Genomic DNA, 16,867 nt, shown 5'->3' with positions numbered 1-16,867 from the left:
CAAAATGAACGAATTATGTTTTTATTTTACACATTTATTTTGCACTAACATTTCATTTCTGTTTTGCTTTAGAGTTGGGTTTGTTTCAACATAATTTGTAATAATACACAATATATTTAACTCCTATTTAATGAGAATGTGTGCACATTACATACTCGAGTAGTTTGCATTTCCATGAGATTGGATCGAATTGTAAGAATTCATTGCGACAAAAATGTCTTTTATTTTCTATGCGTTCTTATTCAATTGTAATAGGGGTTCTGTTGAGAGAGAGTACACAAACTAATAGAAACGTAGTAACACTTTGATTCAAACATAAATAGTTCTTAGTTGTAGATATTCTGCATTGCACGATCGATGGTTATCTACAAGATACATTCGATTTGGTAAGCCAACCCTCTAAGCAAGCTTCTCTGCAAATTGTCGGCCAAATATATCTCACTGTCTATTGACCCTTTACTTAGATTCATTCAAGTGGTCGCAATTTTCTAATAATTTTAGTTCTGCAAGTTCTAAACGCATGCGTCGTGTAGACAGTAAGTGCAGTTTTAAGTTAGTTAGTCCTAAGTATGAGTATAGTTTAGCTCAAACACCAGCGTATATATATTGTCATAAAACATTTTTTTGTCATTTTCGAGTGTATAATTTTGCTAAGTGTACATTGATTCGAGTTCGGGGCTTTAGGTTTACATTAACTTTAGCCTTAATGAAAATTCCATACATGATTGTTTGCTTCTAACGATTATTGCATTTGCGTTGTTGTTTGCCTACGAGAGTTGACCCACCTATTCCAAAAGTAGGACATGCTAAAGTCCTGGTCAACCTTGTTATTTGATTTCTCCACTAAATTGTTGCCTACTTTGGTGAGCAATAAAATTGCATTTTGGCTGGTGCAAAAATATAGCGTACTTTTCTGCTTATGTGATTAATTTTGAAGGGTATCAGCGAAAAGCTGACAGTGTTGCTTATAGCTACTGCTATATAATCTTGAAGAATTCATGGCCATGGCGGACCGACGACTCCCATTAAAGGGAGTATAAAAGCGACAGAATTTTAAGCATTTGGGATGGTATGTGAAGTGAAGATACATAGTTGAATAAACTATTGAACCATCAAAAATTACTCACTTAAGGGGGTGGTGGGTTGGAGTTGATGAAAGTTTTGGAAGTCAATTAATTTGTTTGATTTTGGCAATTAATTCCAGTGCAGCGCAAAATAAAAAAAAAATAAAAATATTTTATATAATTTATATAAATTTTATTTAAACATAGCTCAGCTTGCCGCGCTGTAGGAAAACTTCTACATACACGTTTTATGCTTTATATACACATTCTTGAAATGAACTATGTACGTATATGATGTCAGTTTTGTATCGAATACTAGAAGCAATTAAATAAATTTCTAACACAACGTACGCACTAAAGTATAACACATATTAAATAAACGTTGCGGTTTTTTCTAGAATTTAAACATATTATCAACACATTTTACATATGCGTTGCTTGAATTTGTTGTTAAATAATACTTAATAATTACAAATGTTTTCGCCTTCTCAAATTAAATTTGGACAAAATTGAAGCTAGTTTGGAATGCATTTACAAATATTTGCCGTACAGCAAATCATAGCTTGCTTAACAACACTTTAAAACGTATAATATATATTTAGTCACAAGAAATGACTAAAAATAACAAAAAAACATTGATAGACGGATTAAAATATTGCAAATGATTACGTTAAGGTGTGCAAGCACTTGGACTTCGTTTGAAAATATCTATTCTGAATCGGTTTCATGTTTGCTCGATCATCTGCTTTGAGACAGTTAACATAGTTCCACTACATAATTCAACGTGTGTGTTTTTAGTGATTGGTGAGGACACAACTACAGGTTTTATAAGGACTTTTCTTAAAGTTCATAGGTATATTTCACATAGGCTACCTTCCTTTAGCTATTGATGGAAATTGTTTCGTTTTTGCTTTTACTTTCCCTTCATTTGTTTTAGCATAGTATATAAATTGGTGTATACATATAAATAGTCAAACTTATTTGTTTTCATTTAAATAGTAATAATATAAATATATATATATATATATATATGTATATATGTATGTATATAGCATTTTTCGTGTTTTGCTCAATGTTCAACATTATAATATAATTTTCTTATCTGCTTCCGTTTCATTTGTGTTTGCTATTGCTGCCGTTTTTTTCATAAACTTTATATATGATTTCTGTAGCATCGTGTAAACAGTTTCAAGATCTTAATATTCACTTGCACGTTTATATAATATATAGAGCTATTGGTATATTTAATTTTTCATTACGCATTTGTGTCTGTGAGTGTGTTTTCTGTTTTCCGTCTATGAGGTTAGAGCGCTTAGACTGAGTGAGTGAGTGAGTGGTGAGTGGGTTGCACGTATGAGCTTCTTCTGGACCGCTTATAACGCACCAAATGGGTCGAGTGGGACGCCTTTATTGCTGCCATTCTGCGTTGGCTGGATGGGTTGCATGATGCCCGTTGCATTACTGTGCGGCGCCGCCATCATCGTCGGTTGCACCCCAGTCAAAGGGGCTGCTGCCTGCCCCCCCATCATACTTGGCTGTCCCATCACCGGCATTCCCTACAAGAGTCGTTAAAAAAGGCGTTAAGAGCGAACATAAAATGTTTGTTCAATTGAAATTCATGCACTGGAGGAGGGAATACTTATTAACTGCTATGACAGACGCAATGCTACAAAATCAGTGGCAGGAAAAGATTAGTCGTTTGGGCTTAAAAGGAGGGGGCCCGCCGTGAGCTTGGAAAACAGTTGCTACATGGAATCATACGGAAGGTGGTTAGCTCTACAGACAAGTGAAATAGTAACTCCATTAAGAACTGAATGTCTACTAAACTTAAATATGTAGATTTAAATAATAATTTAACAGATACGAATGCAAGATTGTAATGCACTATAGTTCAGAGACGGAGACCATAGAGGGAGGAGAGGCATGTTAAACGCTTGTTACTGGTCACCAAGTGGGAATTGTTGGCATGTTTTTTTTTTTTTTTTTTGCAAGTTAGAAGGAAGTGGCGTAGAGGTCACATTTATACGTTATAGTGCTGTGATGATAGAAGTTCGATTGTTAAACGAAATGATAGGAAATAAAACTGAAAGAATTTCTTGATTTAAGGAAAACGGCAACTCAGGGCAAAACCAAAATTATATTTATTTATAATCTTTCATTCTGTTTGAGTAATTGTAATGGTTTCTTGTAATGTTTCATTTCGTTCGTTTTGGCATCATCTTACCTGCATATAATTTGGCATTACAGGATAACTAGCATGTATATACGGATGATTGATTGTGATTGGCGCAGGACTTACAGTCATGCCATGTGCCTACGTATTGCATATTGGTATATATATATATAGGCATATTGATAGAATATATATTGATATATCACAAACACACATACACACACACAGACAGCATTGGCACAGGCGCAGCGTGAGTGGTCATACGTGATTCGTTTGTTGTTGTTTGTTTGATTGGATTCAATATATATTTAGTTGTGATTCAATTTGATTCGGTTCGGTTAACGATTTTCGATTTTCGATTTCGATTTCGATTTCGATTTTGCGGTATGCGTTGGGATAGTTGAGATATAAAGCAAACATAAAATAAAGAAAAGAAAGAAGTTGATAGTTTATATATACTCCGTTAAAATGCAAATTAAAAATTAAAATAAAAGAAATTAAAACTATAAAATGGAAATATGTGTCTTGACGTATTTGGCCTGCGTGTTTTGTGTGTGTGGAGGCATAAAACCCACCGTCGTTGCCCTTCTCTCCAGGATGCCCTAATGCTTATGATCTAGTGCTGTTTGCTGTGATTCTGTAGTTTACGGTGGGGTGTGTGGAAACTAGGGCCAAGAATATGTGTGGACAAAATAAAGTCAAACTTACAACCCGCAGACTTGATTTGCGATTTGATTTTGGTCATCCAATTTACAATTATGATATACGAAATTTAAAAACACTTAGAATTTTAAAGGGGATTCTCACGACGAAGACATATTAATTATAAAAATTTACTTTAAATCTTATCAAGACAATTTATGCAAGCTAAAAAATAGTTCATACAGATCAAAAATGTCATGAAAACCAAGGAAACCAAGTAGCTCAAGTTGTAAATTTATACGGATTGTGCAATTGGTAAATAAACATTAATTTTGATAATATCGTTCACATTAAATCAGGTAAAAAAAAGTGTACTTCGCATGAAGTGTAGCCTAAAGTGTTGGGTGACACAAAATTGTTAGAAAATGATAGGAAAAAACAATGCATTAACAAAAATAAAGAAATGTGTCGTTTGTTTTCTTCTCTGGCATTGTTATAGTTCTTATTATTTTTTGTCTCTGCTTCGGCACAAATTCTAGTGTATTCGAATCTTTTGTTTTAGTCACTTTTTAAATTTGAACAAATTCGAGGCAACGTAGATTCTTTCGAGTAGTATTCATTGTTTCTGAGTAGAGTAGTTCGGTAGACAGAAGAGTTAGAGTAGGCAAAACTCACCATTGGACGATAGCCAGCACCAGTAGTAGCCGCCATTGGTTGGGGTGTCCAATTAGCACCTGGTTTCGCTGTATTTTTAGGTGAATTCCATTGCACGGGTCTATGAGAATAATGGGGTAAGAGAGTAATGATATATAGACGACGTCAATGAACACGGCATTTGAATTTTGGGTTTTTTTTTTTGGGTATCTAAATAGATTTCTGCGTGATTTCGAACCATTTTTTTGATGGATTTTATGTACACGTATGGAACATGAATATGGGAGGGTCAGTTCGGAATGGTATTGGATAAATGGTAAGGGATCATCAAAGGATCTGTTTCTTCGGATGTGGAACATAATCTTCAGTCGATCAAAATCGACACGATTCAGCCATCTACAGCGAATGAACTGGAAGGGATGTGACAACATGGATTCTGATCAACATTCTGGTTTGGTTTGGCTTCGCTTTCGAACGCACGCACACACAATCGTCAGTTTACTGGCTCGATTTACTCACTTTGCACTTGCCGTTTTGTTAATATTTAAGTTATCAACGAGTGACATTAGTGAACTATCCAAGTCGCCGGTAATTATCTTTCCAGTGCCAGCCGGTGGCTGCTGCTGTTGCTGCTGGTTCAGTTGATGCTGGTGTTGCTGCTGGTGCTGCTGGTGCTGCTGCTGTTGTAACGCTAGGATCGAACTGCTATTGCTGGAGTAACCTGCGGCGACAACGTTCATTTGATTGCTGTTGTTGCTGGCCGAGGCCGGCTTGAGGACGTCGCCCAAGGCATCGAAGCCTTGATAGGTTTTTACAATTCAGACAACATGGTTGTTTGGGGATAGCCATAGCCAATGCACCGTTTTTAGCAGACATTTATACACAGAGACAAACACATTGGTATATATATATATATGGTAGATATGCATTAACAATGAAGCCGATGAGCCCAGAGGATTGGTTTTGATGTTTGTCGAGTTAGCGTTGAGTTCGATTGACGTAGATATTCGATATTTCGGTTTTAATTCGTTTTTAAGTTTTTTTTTTTTTCATTTTGCCAGCGTAATCATAAAACACACAAATATGTTTTAGCGTTTTGTTGAGATTTTAAGTGTTCAATATGTATTTGTGCCACCAACATTAACATGATACAATGTGAAATTGTTTTTAGTTTTGATATTTTGATTGGATTTTTACGTTCAGTACATAAGAACATAAGAGAGAGAAAAAGAGAAAAAATAACATTTACAAAATAAATAATATGAAATTGCATTTTATATATAAAGATTTGGGATATATCGATCTCTAATGATTTTTGATATATGTAGGATTAATAATAGGTTGTTATTTACAAACACATGACAGACGTAAGATTATTTACAAAAGCTACCAAAGCAGAATAGTTTTTTGTTAATGAAATAAGTGCGTTTTTTTTTAGTGTAATTTAAGCATTATATCATCGTAAATACAATACGTCCTGATAGTTATGTGAAAAGTTCAGGTTCAAATAGCAAATAGGGAATCTGACACTAGAATTAGTTGACCTGAACTCAAAAACGTAAATCAAAAGAATAGTTATCACACAGTTATCACATGAAACACACATTAAATACTTTTTTCCAAAAAATAAATTAAAACTATTTAGACAACAACACAGCTTTCTTGTCAATTACGAGACGAGTTTATAGTCGATTGCAGACAAAATAGCTACAAAACACGAGCAGACAACAGAGGGAAAAGCGTGTTCTGTTTGGTGTGGATGAGCATCTGATGCACTGGGCGCAAGGCTCAGGAGATTTTGGATGCTGAGATAGAAAAGTCAGTGTCCGCTGCAGCACTACAAGCCAGTGATGGATCAAGCTTTGTACAAAAACAAAGCACGCGGAGGAACATATGCTTGTGTTTAATGGGTTTGTTTTCGTATTCGTTTTGCGGCGAGGGTCTGCAAATCTTCACCTGGTGGAAACTGAGCTGCTGACATGGAAGGTGTCAATATCGCTTGCTGTTGCGGCAGTTGCGGCCGGTGTTGCTGCTGCTGTAGTTGCAGCTGCTGTTGCTGCTGCTGTTGCACATATAAAGCCGCTTGCTGTTGTTGCTGCAGCTGCTGATCCATGAAATTTATATTGTTGCCAAAGGGTGCAGCAACAGATTCAGCAGGGAGTGGGATTTGGGGCAAAGACATATCATCGAAAAATGGATTTGGCAACGACGTCGAAGCTGTGTAAAATTTAACGCAAACATTCAGAGGATAACCATTAAAATAAATACTAAAAAATAAAAAGAAATTATTAAAAGTCCGAATATGATTCAAAAACTAGCATTGAGGAATACAGGTAAGGGATTAGGTTCCTAACATAATCACGCATATTTCTAATCCAGTTTTAGAATTTCAAAGACCTATATATACGTAAAATGGAATTTTCTTAACTTTTTGTTGAACTTGTTTAATACATGAAATCAATCAGGCATATTAAATTACATGCTACATTTATATCAGTATAATTCAAACACATCAAAGTTGGATGATATTGCTAGCATTGTTATTGCCTTTGCCAATTAGTAAACTTAAACGAACCACTCCGATTTTTACTCAATTTGGAATAGTTAGTAAATCATAAGCATTTTGTTAGTGACTGCATATTAAGTATTCAAATATGTATTCTTAGGATTAGATTGTAGCTTGCAGTTAGGAATGAATGAAGACTGTAGACCATTGAGTGACTTACCTGCCGGTTCCGTATTACCAAATACGGATGAGAAATTACTATCGGAAACGAATGCATTTGTAGCAGCAGCGGAGGAAACTGATGCGCCATTGAAACCTATTTTTGTTTGTTTTATTTTGAAATTTGTTGGTGGTTTTGTCTCAGTTTAGTTGGGTGTAGTGTGGGCGGTGGACAGTGGGCGATGGTCGTTTGGAAGATTTGCGATTGGTTTGGTTTTCGTAACCGAGGAGTTGTTTTCGGTATCGTTGTTGAAGATGTTGTCATTACAGTTTCAGTTTGGAAAAAAACAGTGATGAAAAAATGAAGAGTAACAATACATTAGACAAGAATTTAAAAAAAAATCAAAACTTACAAAAATAATTATCGTAAATAATTAAATGGATACAAAATATACCATTATGATTTCAACTATGGATAATGATGCATGAAAACTTGTGCAAATAGACGTCTAAGCTGAAGTGATAGGAAGACAGACAAAGGGTGAGGGGCGTCTAGAGCGCCTAAAAAGTGCGCTCCTCATTGCTCTGATTTTTAGAGTACGACAACATAAATACGTAAGATCACTACACTTACACAACGAATGTTACCTATGTACAGCACAAAATAAATTTAACTCATATCGTAATCGCTAAACAAGAACTTAGGACGAAATAATAAGAAAATTATAACATGCTACCATTATTATGCATCCACAAATTATTGGCATTGAGTGCAGCACCTGTGGCTCCTACAGCAGCTGCTCCCCCACCGCTGGCGTCAAACATGTCCGCGAAAGGATTGCCCAACTGCAGCAGATCGTCAGAGGCCTTGGTGGCTGCTGCAGCAGCAGCGGGCTGCGCCGACGCGGCACCGAACAGATCAACTATCGGCTGGCCAGCCTGCGCGGCTGGCGGCGACGATAGAAATGGATTTGTTAGTGCAGCGCTAGCGCCAGCAGCACCGCTGCTAGTGGGCGACGACACCTTGGACTAACAGGCAGATAAATGGACCAATTAGTTTGTGATTTATACGTATACTGCTCACAATGAACTCACCTTGTATTGGTTCATAGCGGCTTCCTCTTCGGCCAAAACCTGGGCCTTAAGCTGCTCGTCAATGCCGTTGGTGGTATCAAATTTGCTGGACGCAGCTGCAGTACCAAATGCCGAGCTGGTAGAAGACAGGGCAGATACAGCGGATTTTACATTACGCTGATTACTAATGTTTCCCAGCCATCAAAAACAGGTGCAACGCAAAAACCAAGGAAAATCATAGAAAAACAAAAGAAAAGAATGTTAAAAATATATCGCAAATAATACATTGATACATTAATGATAACAGTTCAGTAAATAAAGTATTTATACAAGAACTAAAATAATTTGTAAACTATCCATAATTCATTGCCAAATTTTACATAATTTATCTTATTATTTTATGTTGCATTATAAAATTTGAATAAAATGTACAAAATACAAGTGGTTGTTAGTAGGAACCCAATGTTTAAATTATGTTAGCATATAACAAATAAAAGTAATATCTAAAAGATAGATTTTGGAGCTTAGAAATAGATTAACAAACCTTGATGACTGCGTAGGAGTATTAGCAGCGGATACTTTTCGACCCTCAAGCGTGGCCAAGTGCTGCTCCAAGGCATCTAACAACGAACTGGGCGCCTTGGTCAAATCGGGTATGTCACCCTTGTCTATGCCCACATTCTGGAAGCAGAGAATAAAGCAAATGAAAATGATTTATTACATATGATAAATAGGATAACTCTTACCTCAGCCACTTTTAAAAACTCTCCAACACGATCCATGCGCACTAAGAACTTTTTGTAAAGATCCAACGCATCGCGGGCATGTTTCTTGTTCATATCGAAATATTTTTCAAGCAAATTTATGATGCCATCATTGTAGCAAGCAAACAATCGTATGAGATCGCGGAACAAGAGCATAAAGCTCATATTGATGACGCCTGAAAAATATTAAAGTCGTTATAGTTTTACAATATAATTTGGAAATATATTCATACCATTAGACAAGTCGTTGGATTGGCAGTCGAACTCCAAAAGTGCATCCAATTGTGCCTGCAAAACTGGCAAAGTCTTTAGAAGTTTTTCCGCGTTCATGCTGCGTAGCGAGCCTTCCTCTTTGCTAAAATGATAGATTGCGAAACAAATCAATCAGATGACAATTAAATGTGAGCTGGCGTTACTTACCCCCGTTTGACTTTGCAAAAGTCAAAGGCCATGGCTCGATAGGAGAGCGATTTCTCATTCAAATACTTGGCGTAGCGCCGAATAAAGGGAGACATATCGTAACCTGTTGATTTAACAAATTATAGTATTGGTCTCCAACAATATAGGTCACACAAATTTTGGACAATGCCAAATACGAAACTTAAGAAGAATGGTCTTTTGGTTAGTTAATTTCGCTCTAAATCATAAGTAAAACAAATTTTAGTAACAACCAGTAAGGAATTCAACGCCTATAGCCAAATAAGGAAAGTTGTATCCAATTGCTAATAGCTTCTGTATAATACTCACCCATTCTGCCACCAGGAACGCCCATGCCACCATCTGTATATAAGGTTTATATTGTTTGATTTTGAATATTTAGTTTGGATAATTGCATTTTTCAGTTGTTGTTAGCCAGCATGTAGTGTGCGGTATGTAGGTCAGTAAGCAGCGCATTTCGGTATTAATATTTTTGTTTTAGAGATTTTTGTTAAGTAAACAAAATTACAAATGATCAAGCCAAACGTTCGCGCGCATTCGCATGAGTTGAAAGAGAGAATGAGAGAGGAATGATCAAAATGTAGGTATTAGTTAATAATTTGAAATAGGTAAATCGATTGAATAGTCGATGGGTTTGAAACAAATTTGGGAGGCTTAAAAGGGAGGCTTCGTTATACCTTGTACAGTTCCTTTGTCCAGAAAGGAGCTGAGATTGAATGTAGAATTGCTAGAGGCAAGATATTGCATAAATCGCTGAAAAGATTTAGGAAAAACAATAGGAATGCTGTTAAATATTATTTAGATAATTATAAATCGCAATTAAATGGAGGGAACTATAAAAGTTGATGTGTTAAAAATTTAACATTTATTTATTTATTTTTCAGAGAAGACAACTTTTTATGTCACCAAAAAAATTACTAAGAAATAAAACTGAACGAACAAAAACTGAAAGTAAAATACCACACAACGATATACTTGGTCAGAGGTCATCCCAAAAGAGTAATTCTGCAGTAATAAGTTGCCATTAAAGGTACAAGAAGGAAAATAATAAGAATCTCATGATGTACGTGACCTATTCATCTGTATATTAAATCAAACAAAATAGATTACCTCATTTCGAACGCTTAAATGAAAGTAAAAATGTATTTGAAATACGCCCCTAAGCTTCGCACAAACACTAGATTCCGATAAATACACAAATACAAACCTCATTGCCATATGCCATCAGATGATGTGTGGTTATCAGCGACTTGTAGACGACGACCCAGTTGGCATTCTGTGAACGCTCGATAAGTAAATTGGCCAGATGAGGTATCGACACATTCGGCTCGTTTGTGCAGTGCACCAAATCTGCAATTAAATAAAGGTATGAAACTTATATTAACACAAAGCAACCACAAACTAATTTAACATTTTACATTGATTTAAAATAATAAATGAAAATCATTTTATTAAGCATAGCTTTATATTAGTTTCTTAACGCATATCCATACAGTAGATTAGAAAACAATAAAGAACGTTTTTTTTTTTTGTAATTTTCGGTTAGTGAACCATTTGCTCTTTTCCTTAATTTTGTACGTCCAACTCAACTTTACTTTTGGTTGCGATTAACTTTGACTTGATATTTATTTTCCCAAGCATTTATTGGAAAAATCAATCAGATTCGATATAACCGCCGACAACTATTAGTTATTATCCTCTAGATTTATTCAACAGTATATTTTTTTTACGAAAACTTAGTTCATATGAGCAAAACAACAAATGTTTACATGTTTAAGAAGCAACATAAAACTTTAAAAGTCAATTTATCTGTTCCAGAAACAAACAACGTTTCTGTAAAGATTATTATTATTATAATAACCGAACCTCCCATAAATTTAATCATCTTGTTTTTTGCGTCCCGTTATCGGTCGCGACTCTTAGTCGTTGTTTGCTTATCTGCGCTTTAAGCTTGCAGCCGCCATTCAAGCTAAATACTGACGGAAAAGTGTCGATGATAAGAGCTGAATCCCATTGTGTCTACTATCATGCGCTTCCATTTGAATCAATTCCCATTTCGGTTGGAAAGTGTTTGTCGCCGAGCAAGAAAAAATTGCATGGGATTCGAGGGGCGTTGCACATTTCACAAGCCATCGCAGATGTTCGCCGTCCTTTTGCTTCATTTTGTTTGGCTGACGGGCGCCAGGCCAGTGATTCATTTATACATAAATAAGAACAAATTTCAATAAACAGTAAATGTGGAAAATTGATCGGTCCTTGTAAACGAAACTGGTGAGTTTCTTAACGAGCACAGTGGCCTGGGGGTGTCACTTTATGACAAAACGTTGAAATCGCTGAGTAGTTAAGACATTTTGAATGAGTTATTTAGTTAAAATTCGTATCCGCCCTTTTTGAAATCTTCACTGATTCACATATATTTCGAAAATATTTACAGTGCTCGGATACCAAAAGCGATTGGCGACTTCTGTAGCGTAGTTATCGCTGGGGTCAATTCGCATGCTTATGCTCTTAAATACATAAATAAATAAATGTGTCGGGTATCGAGACTCCACTGTAGTGGGGGACCATTGATACTTAATTTTAATTATTATTGCCCACTTGTGTAGCTGGTTGAAATATTCTGGGATCTTTTCAATCGGTGTAAAGCTCATTAAGTGCTGTTGTTTCCGTGAACACACAACTGGTTTTATCATAGGACAAAAGTTGTTAACAAAAGAAAATAGAGAAAATAGGTAGAAGAAATATATTTCATGCTACCTGCTGACGTCTTGTAAAATGTACGGACTGACTTTTAACTCAGGTTTAATTTATTTAGACTTTTGGTAACTGAATTGAGCATAACGTTTTGGATAAAGTAATCAACTTGAATAAACAGCACATGTGGCCAAATTTTGGGTTATATTGGAAATTGGTTTGCGGCAACTGCAATACAATGTTTATGTGACAAGTAACGCCCCACAATATTGCCCTCTTTTATTCCCATTTACTCGTAGCCATATCTGATGAGTCATCTGAAAAGTGCCAACAAGCTAAATAAAAGGGGGTCAAAATGCGAGCAAAACTAGCCAAAAAAACAGATTCCAACGGGAATGAATGTCGTTAGGATATGGAGCTCTTTAGAAGTATTTGCAAAATTCAAACGTGTAAGCAAATCCAGCAAATTAGGGAAGACTCTTGCATAAATTTAACAAGCAATGACACCGTGACAAACACAATCCCTGCTTTCGTAGGCGTTTTAAGCCATTCAAAGCCCCTACAAACACACGTGCACCCGTGGGAAAGTGACGTAACATTAGAGAGAGAGAGAGAGTGTGTTGGTAGAAAGAGAGGGGAGTCCAATCAATGACGAACGGAGTCCACAAACACCAGCAGCTGAGCCACAGATGCAATTTGAGGGTGGTGGTTTGTGTTTGTGGGACTTTGTGGACCGTAATCAGTGGTTTCGTTTTCAGAAAACTTTGTGATTTATCGCACAAAAACAAAAGGCACGTGAAAATGGAGCGAGGAAGCCAAGAAACCCGAACTGGTTGCATCTGAATGTTGTTGCTAAATTACTTTTGCAGCGTACTAACTGTGCCGATGGTTTTTATATTTAGGCTACATTTAAATTTTTTATTTTCTTTGCTAATTTGTTAGGCACTCCTTACTTTAGTATATTATTCATTCCAATTTTTATTATTATTAAAATTTAAGTTAATTTCTAAACAGATTTTATTGCGACTTATGTTTGCAAATAAAAATAAATTAATTTTAAAGCGTTACAAAGTAACAATAATATTTTCGTGTGTTTGATGGGTACATTTCCACTAGTAGCACAAGGCTGTGCCTCTTTTCTCTCTGTGTTATAACAAGGAAATGTAACGGTGATTTACGCAATGAAAGACCAAGAGAGTGGGCAAGGGAAAGAGATAGACAGGGCAACTCACAGTCCAAGTGCTTCTTCTTCGGGCCAATGCATTCCTCCGTGGTGGCCTTGCAAACGGACTTGGCGAGTCCTTGGCCCGCAAGGCTGTGACGGGCGGCCAGCAGCCTGTCGTTGATCGTTTGCCCTGCCATGGTCATGATGAAGCTGTTGCTGTTGTTGTTTCTGCTGCCGCTCGCTGGTTTTTATTTACTTGATTAATTTAATTATGCACCAAAGGAGCTGACCACACCGACACACACACACACTCGAAAGCAGATACAGAGAGAGGGAGAGAGAGACACACACACACACGCGTATGGGGCGAGCGAGAGACAGAGAGGTATTGATTGATTGAGAATATTTCGAACGGGAAAACTCTGCTATGCGAGCCTCACGATTAAACTAACAGTAAAGATTTAGTGGTTCCTACGTCACAATCACTACACAATTTATCGCCGCGGTTTATGCGCTCTCTAACCGGTGCCTAACGCTGAAACGCGATTTTTTAATTCTCTATTTTTCCTCTGCCACAAATCGATAATGGCGACTGGCAAATGGAGCGAGCGTATGAGCAATGTCCTAAAGCGTCCACAAAGTGGAGCTAACGCGTGCAATCGACTTGAGTTTACGGCGTTAGGTGGGAAAATATCGATTGCCATAACGTAAGCGAATACGAAATAGCTGAACTTAGCTTTTACGATGTGTTCATATAAGTTCTGAAAATAAAAAAAAATAATGATAAATAAATAAATAAAAATATAAAATATTAAGATACTATAAATAAATCTTTTTTTATAACTTAGCACTTAAAATTCCCCAACAGCAGTTAAAAAGTAGCTAGATTTGTCGGAAGTGTAGCCAAACGTAACGTAAGCTAAGGGGCTGTCAACAGGAATTTTTAGTTTCGAGTAGGCGGTCATACTGGTCATTAAAATAAATAAAATTATACTAAAAAACAGTAGTTAGCACAATCAACAGTCTCGTAATAAAATTGTAAGATGTTGAATGGACAGATTGCACACAGTTATTTGGAGAACTCGTGCACGCTGATCATACCCCGCCCGCCTGTCCTGAATCAGTCCTCAAAGTCGGCCCAGCCAGCAGCAGCTGCTGCTGCTTCTTCTTCCGCTGGTGAGGAGTTTGGTCAGGAAGCGGGGTCGGGGTTGGCGGAAGCGGAGGCGTTGCATGTGGATCGCATAAGAAACTGCGATATATTCGTTGACGCGCACGATCTTTATTTCTACGCAGATGTTAAGCTGTACAAGTGAGTCACATCCGGCAATCTGTCGTGCCCATGGTGGGCCATGGTGGCGAAATTCCAGCGATATCATTGCGTACTTGTACTCCCTTTTCGGACAGATTCCACAGCCGTCGCACCTTCGACTTGCGAGAGCTGAAGACGCTGTTGATAAAGTTCAACACGACAGAGAATCACTACCAAATTTGCCTGCGCTGTCTGCCCCTAACAGCGGGTGCCCAGGAAGGACCCGGTGGAGAAAGAGGCGGAGGCGGTGGTACGGGGGATGCAGCCAAGCAGTGGAATAGTCGCAAAGAGTACATAGCCGCATTCCTGCACCTACCCACACTGAGTGCCAATTTGCCGGACAAGCAGCCTCTGGTGCAGGAATGGAAACTCAAACGAATCACCGATCAGTGCCAATTGCAGCTCGACGACCACGAGCGCACCTACAAGCTGACCAACAATTTTGGGTACGGCTATGCTAGCGAATACAGCGGACCGCTAGACCTGAGTGAGGTGAGTTCAATTGGTTAACCTGCTCTTCCGCGCACTAAACACAGATGTTTTCACAGTTGGACAGAGCCACGTGCCGCGTGTCGGAGCCACATCGCATGAGCCCCATCCAAAGGCGGCAAGAGCGCGTGGTCGATGAGATGAAGCGCTTTTCCCGCGAGCAGTACAAAATAAATTTTGTGGAGCTACAGGTTCCGTCCGGTCACCAGAATCCTTTACGCTACAAACCGAAAATCTACGAGACTTCCATGACCCAGGAGCAAGCGCATCTGCTGCACAACATCAGCCGAATGCAGACACGGGAGCAGCAGCCGTGCGACGTTTTTCGGCAAAACGAGATCGATTGCGGGCTGATAAGCATTCTGTTGGCCATATGCTATGATGTGCGGACGACGAACAATGAGCCGACGTGTGAATCGGGCTGGACGCGAAGCATACTGTGCCCGCTTTATTGCTACTTTGAGCAATTCGACAACTATCGGGACGTACTGGTTGCCTTCCTGCGGCGAATGATCACCTACCCGCTGTACCGCAATTTCGAGTTGGGCCGCCAATGTGTACGGGATGCCATAGAAGTTTTAAAGGGCGGTCGCAACTGGTTAATTAATCAGCTGCTGCTAACGCACCAGCAGTTCGCCAGCAGTGATCCCAGTCGCGATAGCTTCAACAACTACTATTTGGAGGACTATATACGATATGTGACCAGCCCGAGCGCCTGCAGTGATGAGCACATGCGCCTTCTTGCCCGCAACCTTAAGAACGTGCTGATGGACGTAAACAAGCAACACTTGGGCCTGGGAGTGACCGAGATTGAGACTGAGCTGATCAAGGAGCTGATGCAGGAGATGCGCATCGATGCGGGAAGCCAGGGTTCCTCGCCGCAGCAGCAGCATGGCGATGATGACTTGGACCTTGATAACGATACTTCTGGACAGGAGGACGAGACTACCACTGATGATGAAAGCGTCATAACTGACTCCTTCTACAGCGTGGACATGGACATGCGACTGATAGAGAACGAAATTGTATATGAGGATGACGAGGAGGACGAAGATGACGATGAAGATGGAGATGATGATGAAGATGGGGATGGGGATGAGGATGAGGATGAGGATGAAGACGAAGACGACAGCAGTTCTTCCACAACCACCAGTAGCGAGGCGGAGGGAAACAGCGTCATCGAGCAGTGCAGCAACAGTGAGACAGCAGCCAGCACCACATAAATTGCCACTTATGTCGAGTTCGGCAAGTCCTGCTCCTGCCTTGCCCAAAACAAACAAGCAACACAACCAACTTAATGTCAAAGAACGGAGGCTAAACAGTGATTACTTTTAAAATTAAAACAAAGTAAAATACGAAACTAAAAACCAAGCCAAGTAAATGATGTAAGTTTACACAAGAATACCCAAAAAAGAAGAACTTCTTATATCTTAATTGTACAATAATTTAACGAAAAGCAAACTCAAAGATTTGTTCACGCCAAATGCGAAAAGATATTTGAATATTTTTTCCCCTTTGCTCTACAATTACTTCGATTATAATTACACATACAAGTAAATCAGAACTTTAGCATTTAGTATGGCATTAGAGTATGAAACATTTGAATTTTGAATTCTGAAAAGCGAAATCTAGTTGTGCATTTGTATATACATCTATCGATATTGTTGGTGCTGCAAGCAAAGAAAACAAAATATGAATAAAATAAAATGGAAATGGAAAACAACCTCCAAACTTAT

At 38.1% G+C, this 16,867-nt stretch overlaps 2 protein-coding genes across 10 annotated transcripts; one reads left to right on the top strand and one right to left on the bottom strand.

Annotated features, from left to right (window-relative positions):
- Window positions 1-6: 6 nt before the first annotated feature.
- lap (like-AP180) lies at window positions 7-13,954 on the bottom strand. 9 transcript variants are annotated; one of them, NM_001275410.1, is made up of 16 exons: window positions 13,401-13,954; window positions 10,682-10,824; window positions 10,152-10,227; window positions 9,784-9,816; window positions 9,457-9,559; window positions 9,270-9,391; window positions 9,019-9,212; window positions 8,817-8,953; window positions 8,294-8,456; window positions 7,936-8,227; window positions 7,260-7,355; window positions 6,490-6,750; window positions 5,053-5,254; window positions 4,555-4,654; window positions 3,289-3,378; window positions 7-2,620 (listed from the first exon to the last, which is right to left on the bottom strand). In NM_001275410.1, exons 1-16 carry the CDS (start codon window positions 13,534-13,536, stop codon window positions 2,438-2,440), a joined length of 2,331 nt encoding a protein of 776 aa, NP_001262339.1. In that variant the 5' UTR covers window positions 13,537-13,954; the 3' UTR covers window positions 7-2,437. The 9 variants fall into 9 exon arrangements, with proteins under 9 accessions (NP_001262339.1, NP_001163538.1, NP_001138019.2 ...); NM_001170067.2 differs by having other exon boundaries at window positions 5,053-5,332; window positions 7,978-8,227; NM_001144547.3 differs by lacking the exon at window positions 3,289-3,378 and having other exon boundaries at window positions 5,053-5,332; window positions 7,978-8,227.
- A 320-nt stretch (window positions 13,955-14,274) lies between these two features.
- On the top strand, window positions 14,275-16,847 carry CG10055 (uncharacterized protein). Its single transcript, NM_141446.2, has 3 exons — window positions 14,275-14,642; window positions 14,738-15,134; window positions 15,191-16,847. The coding sequence occupies exons 1-3, from the start codon at window positions 14,377-14,379 to the stop codon at window positions 16,352-16,354; spliced, it is 1,827 nt and encodes a 608-aa protein (NP_649703.1). The 5' UTR covers window positions 14,275-14,376; the 3' UTR covers window positions 16,355-16,847.
- Window positions 16,848-16,867: the final 20 nt, after the last annotated feature.

This window comes from Drosophila melanogaster, chromosome 3R, assembly GCF_000001215.4.
Source record: "Drosophila melanogaster chromosome 3R".
Lineage (NCBI taxonomy): Eukaryota > Metazoa > Arthropoda > Insecta > Diptera > Drosophilidae > Drosophila > Drosophila melanogaster.
Note: the sequence above shows the minus strand (reverse complement) of the source record. Positions and strands in the feature narration are given on the sequence as shown.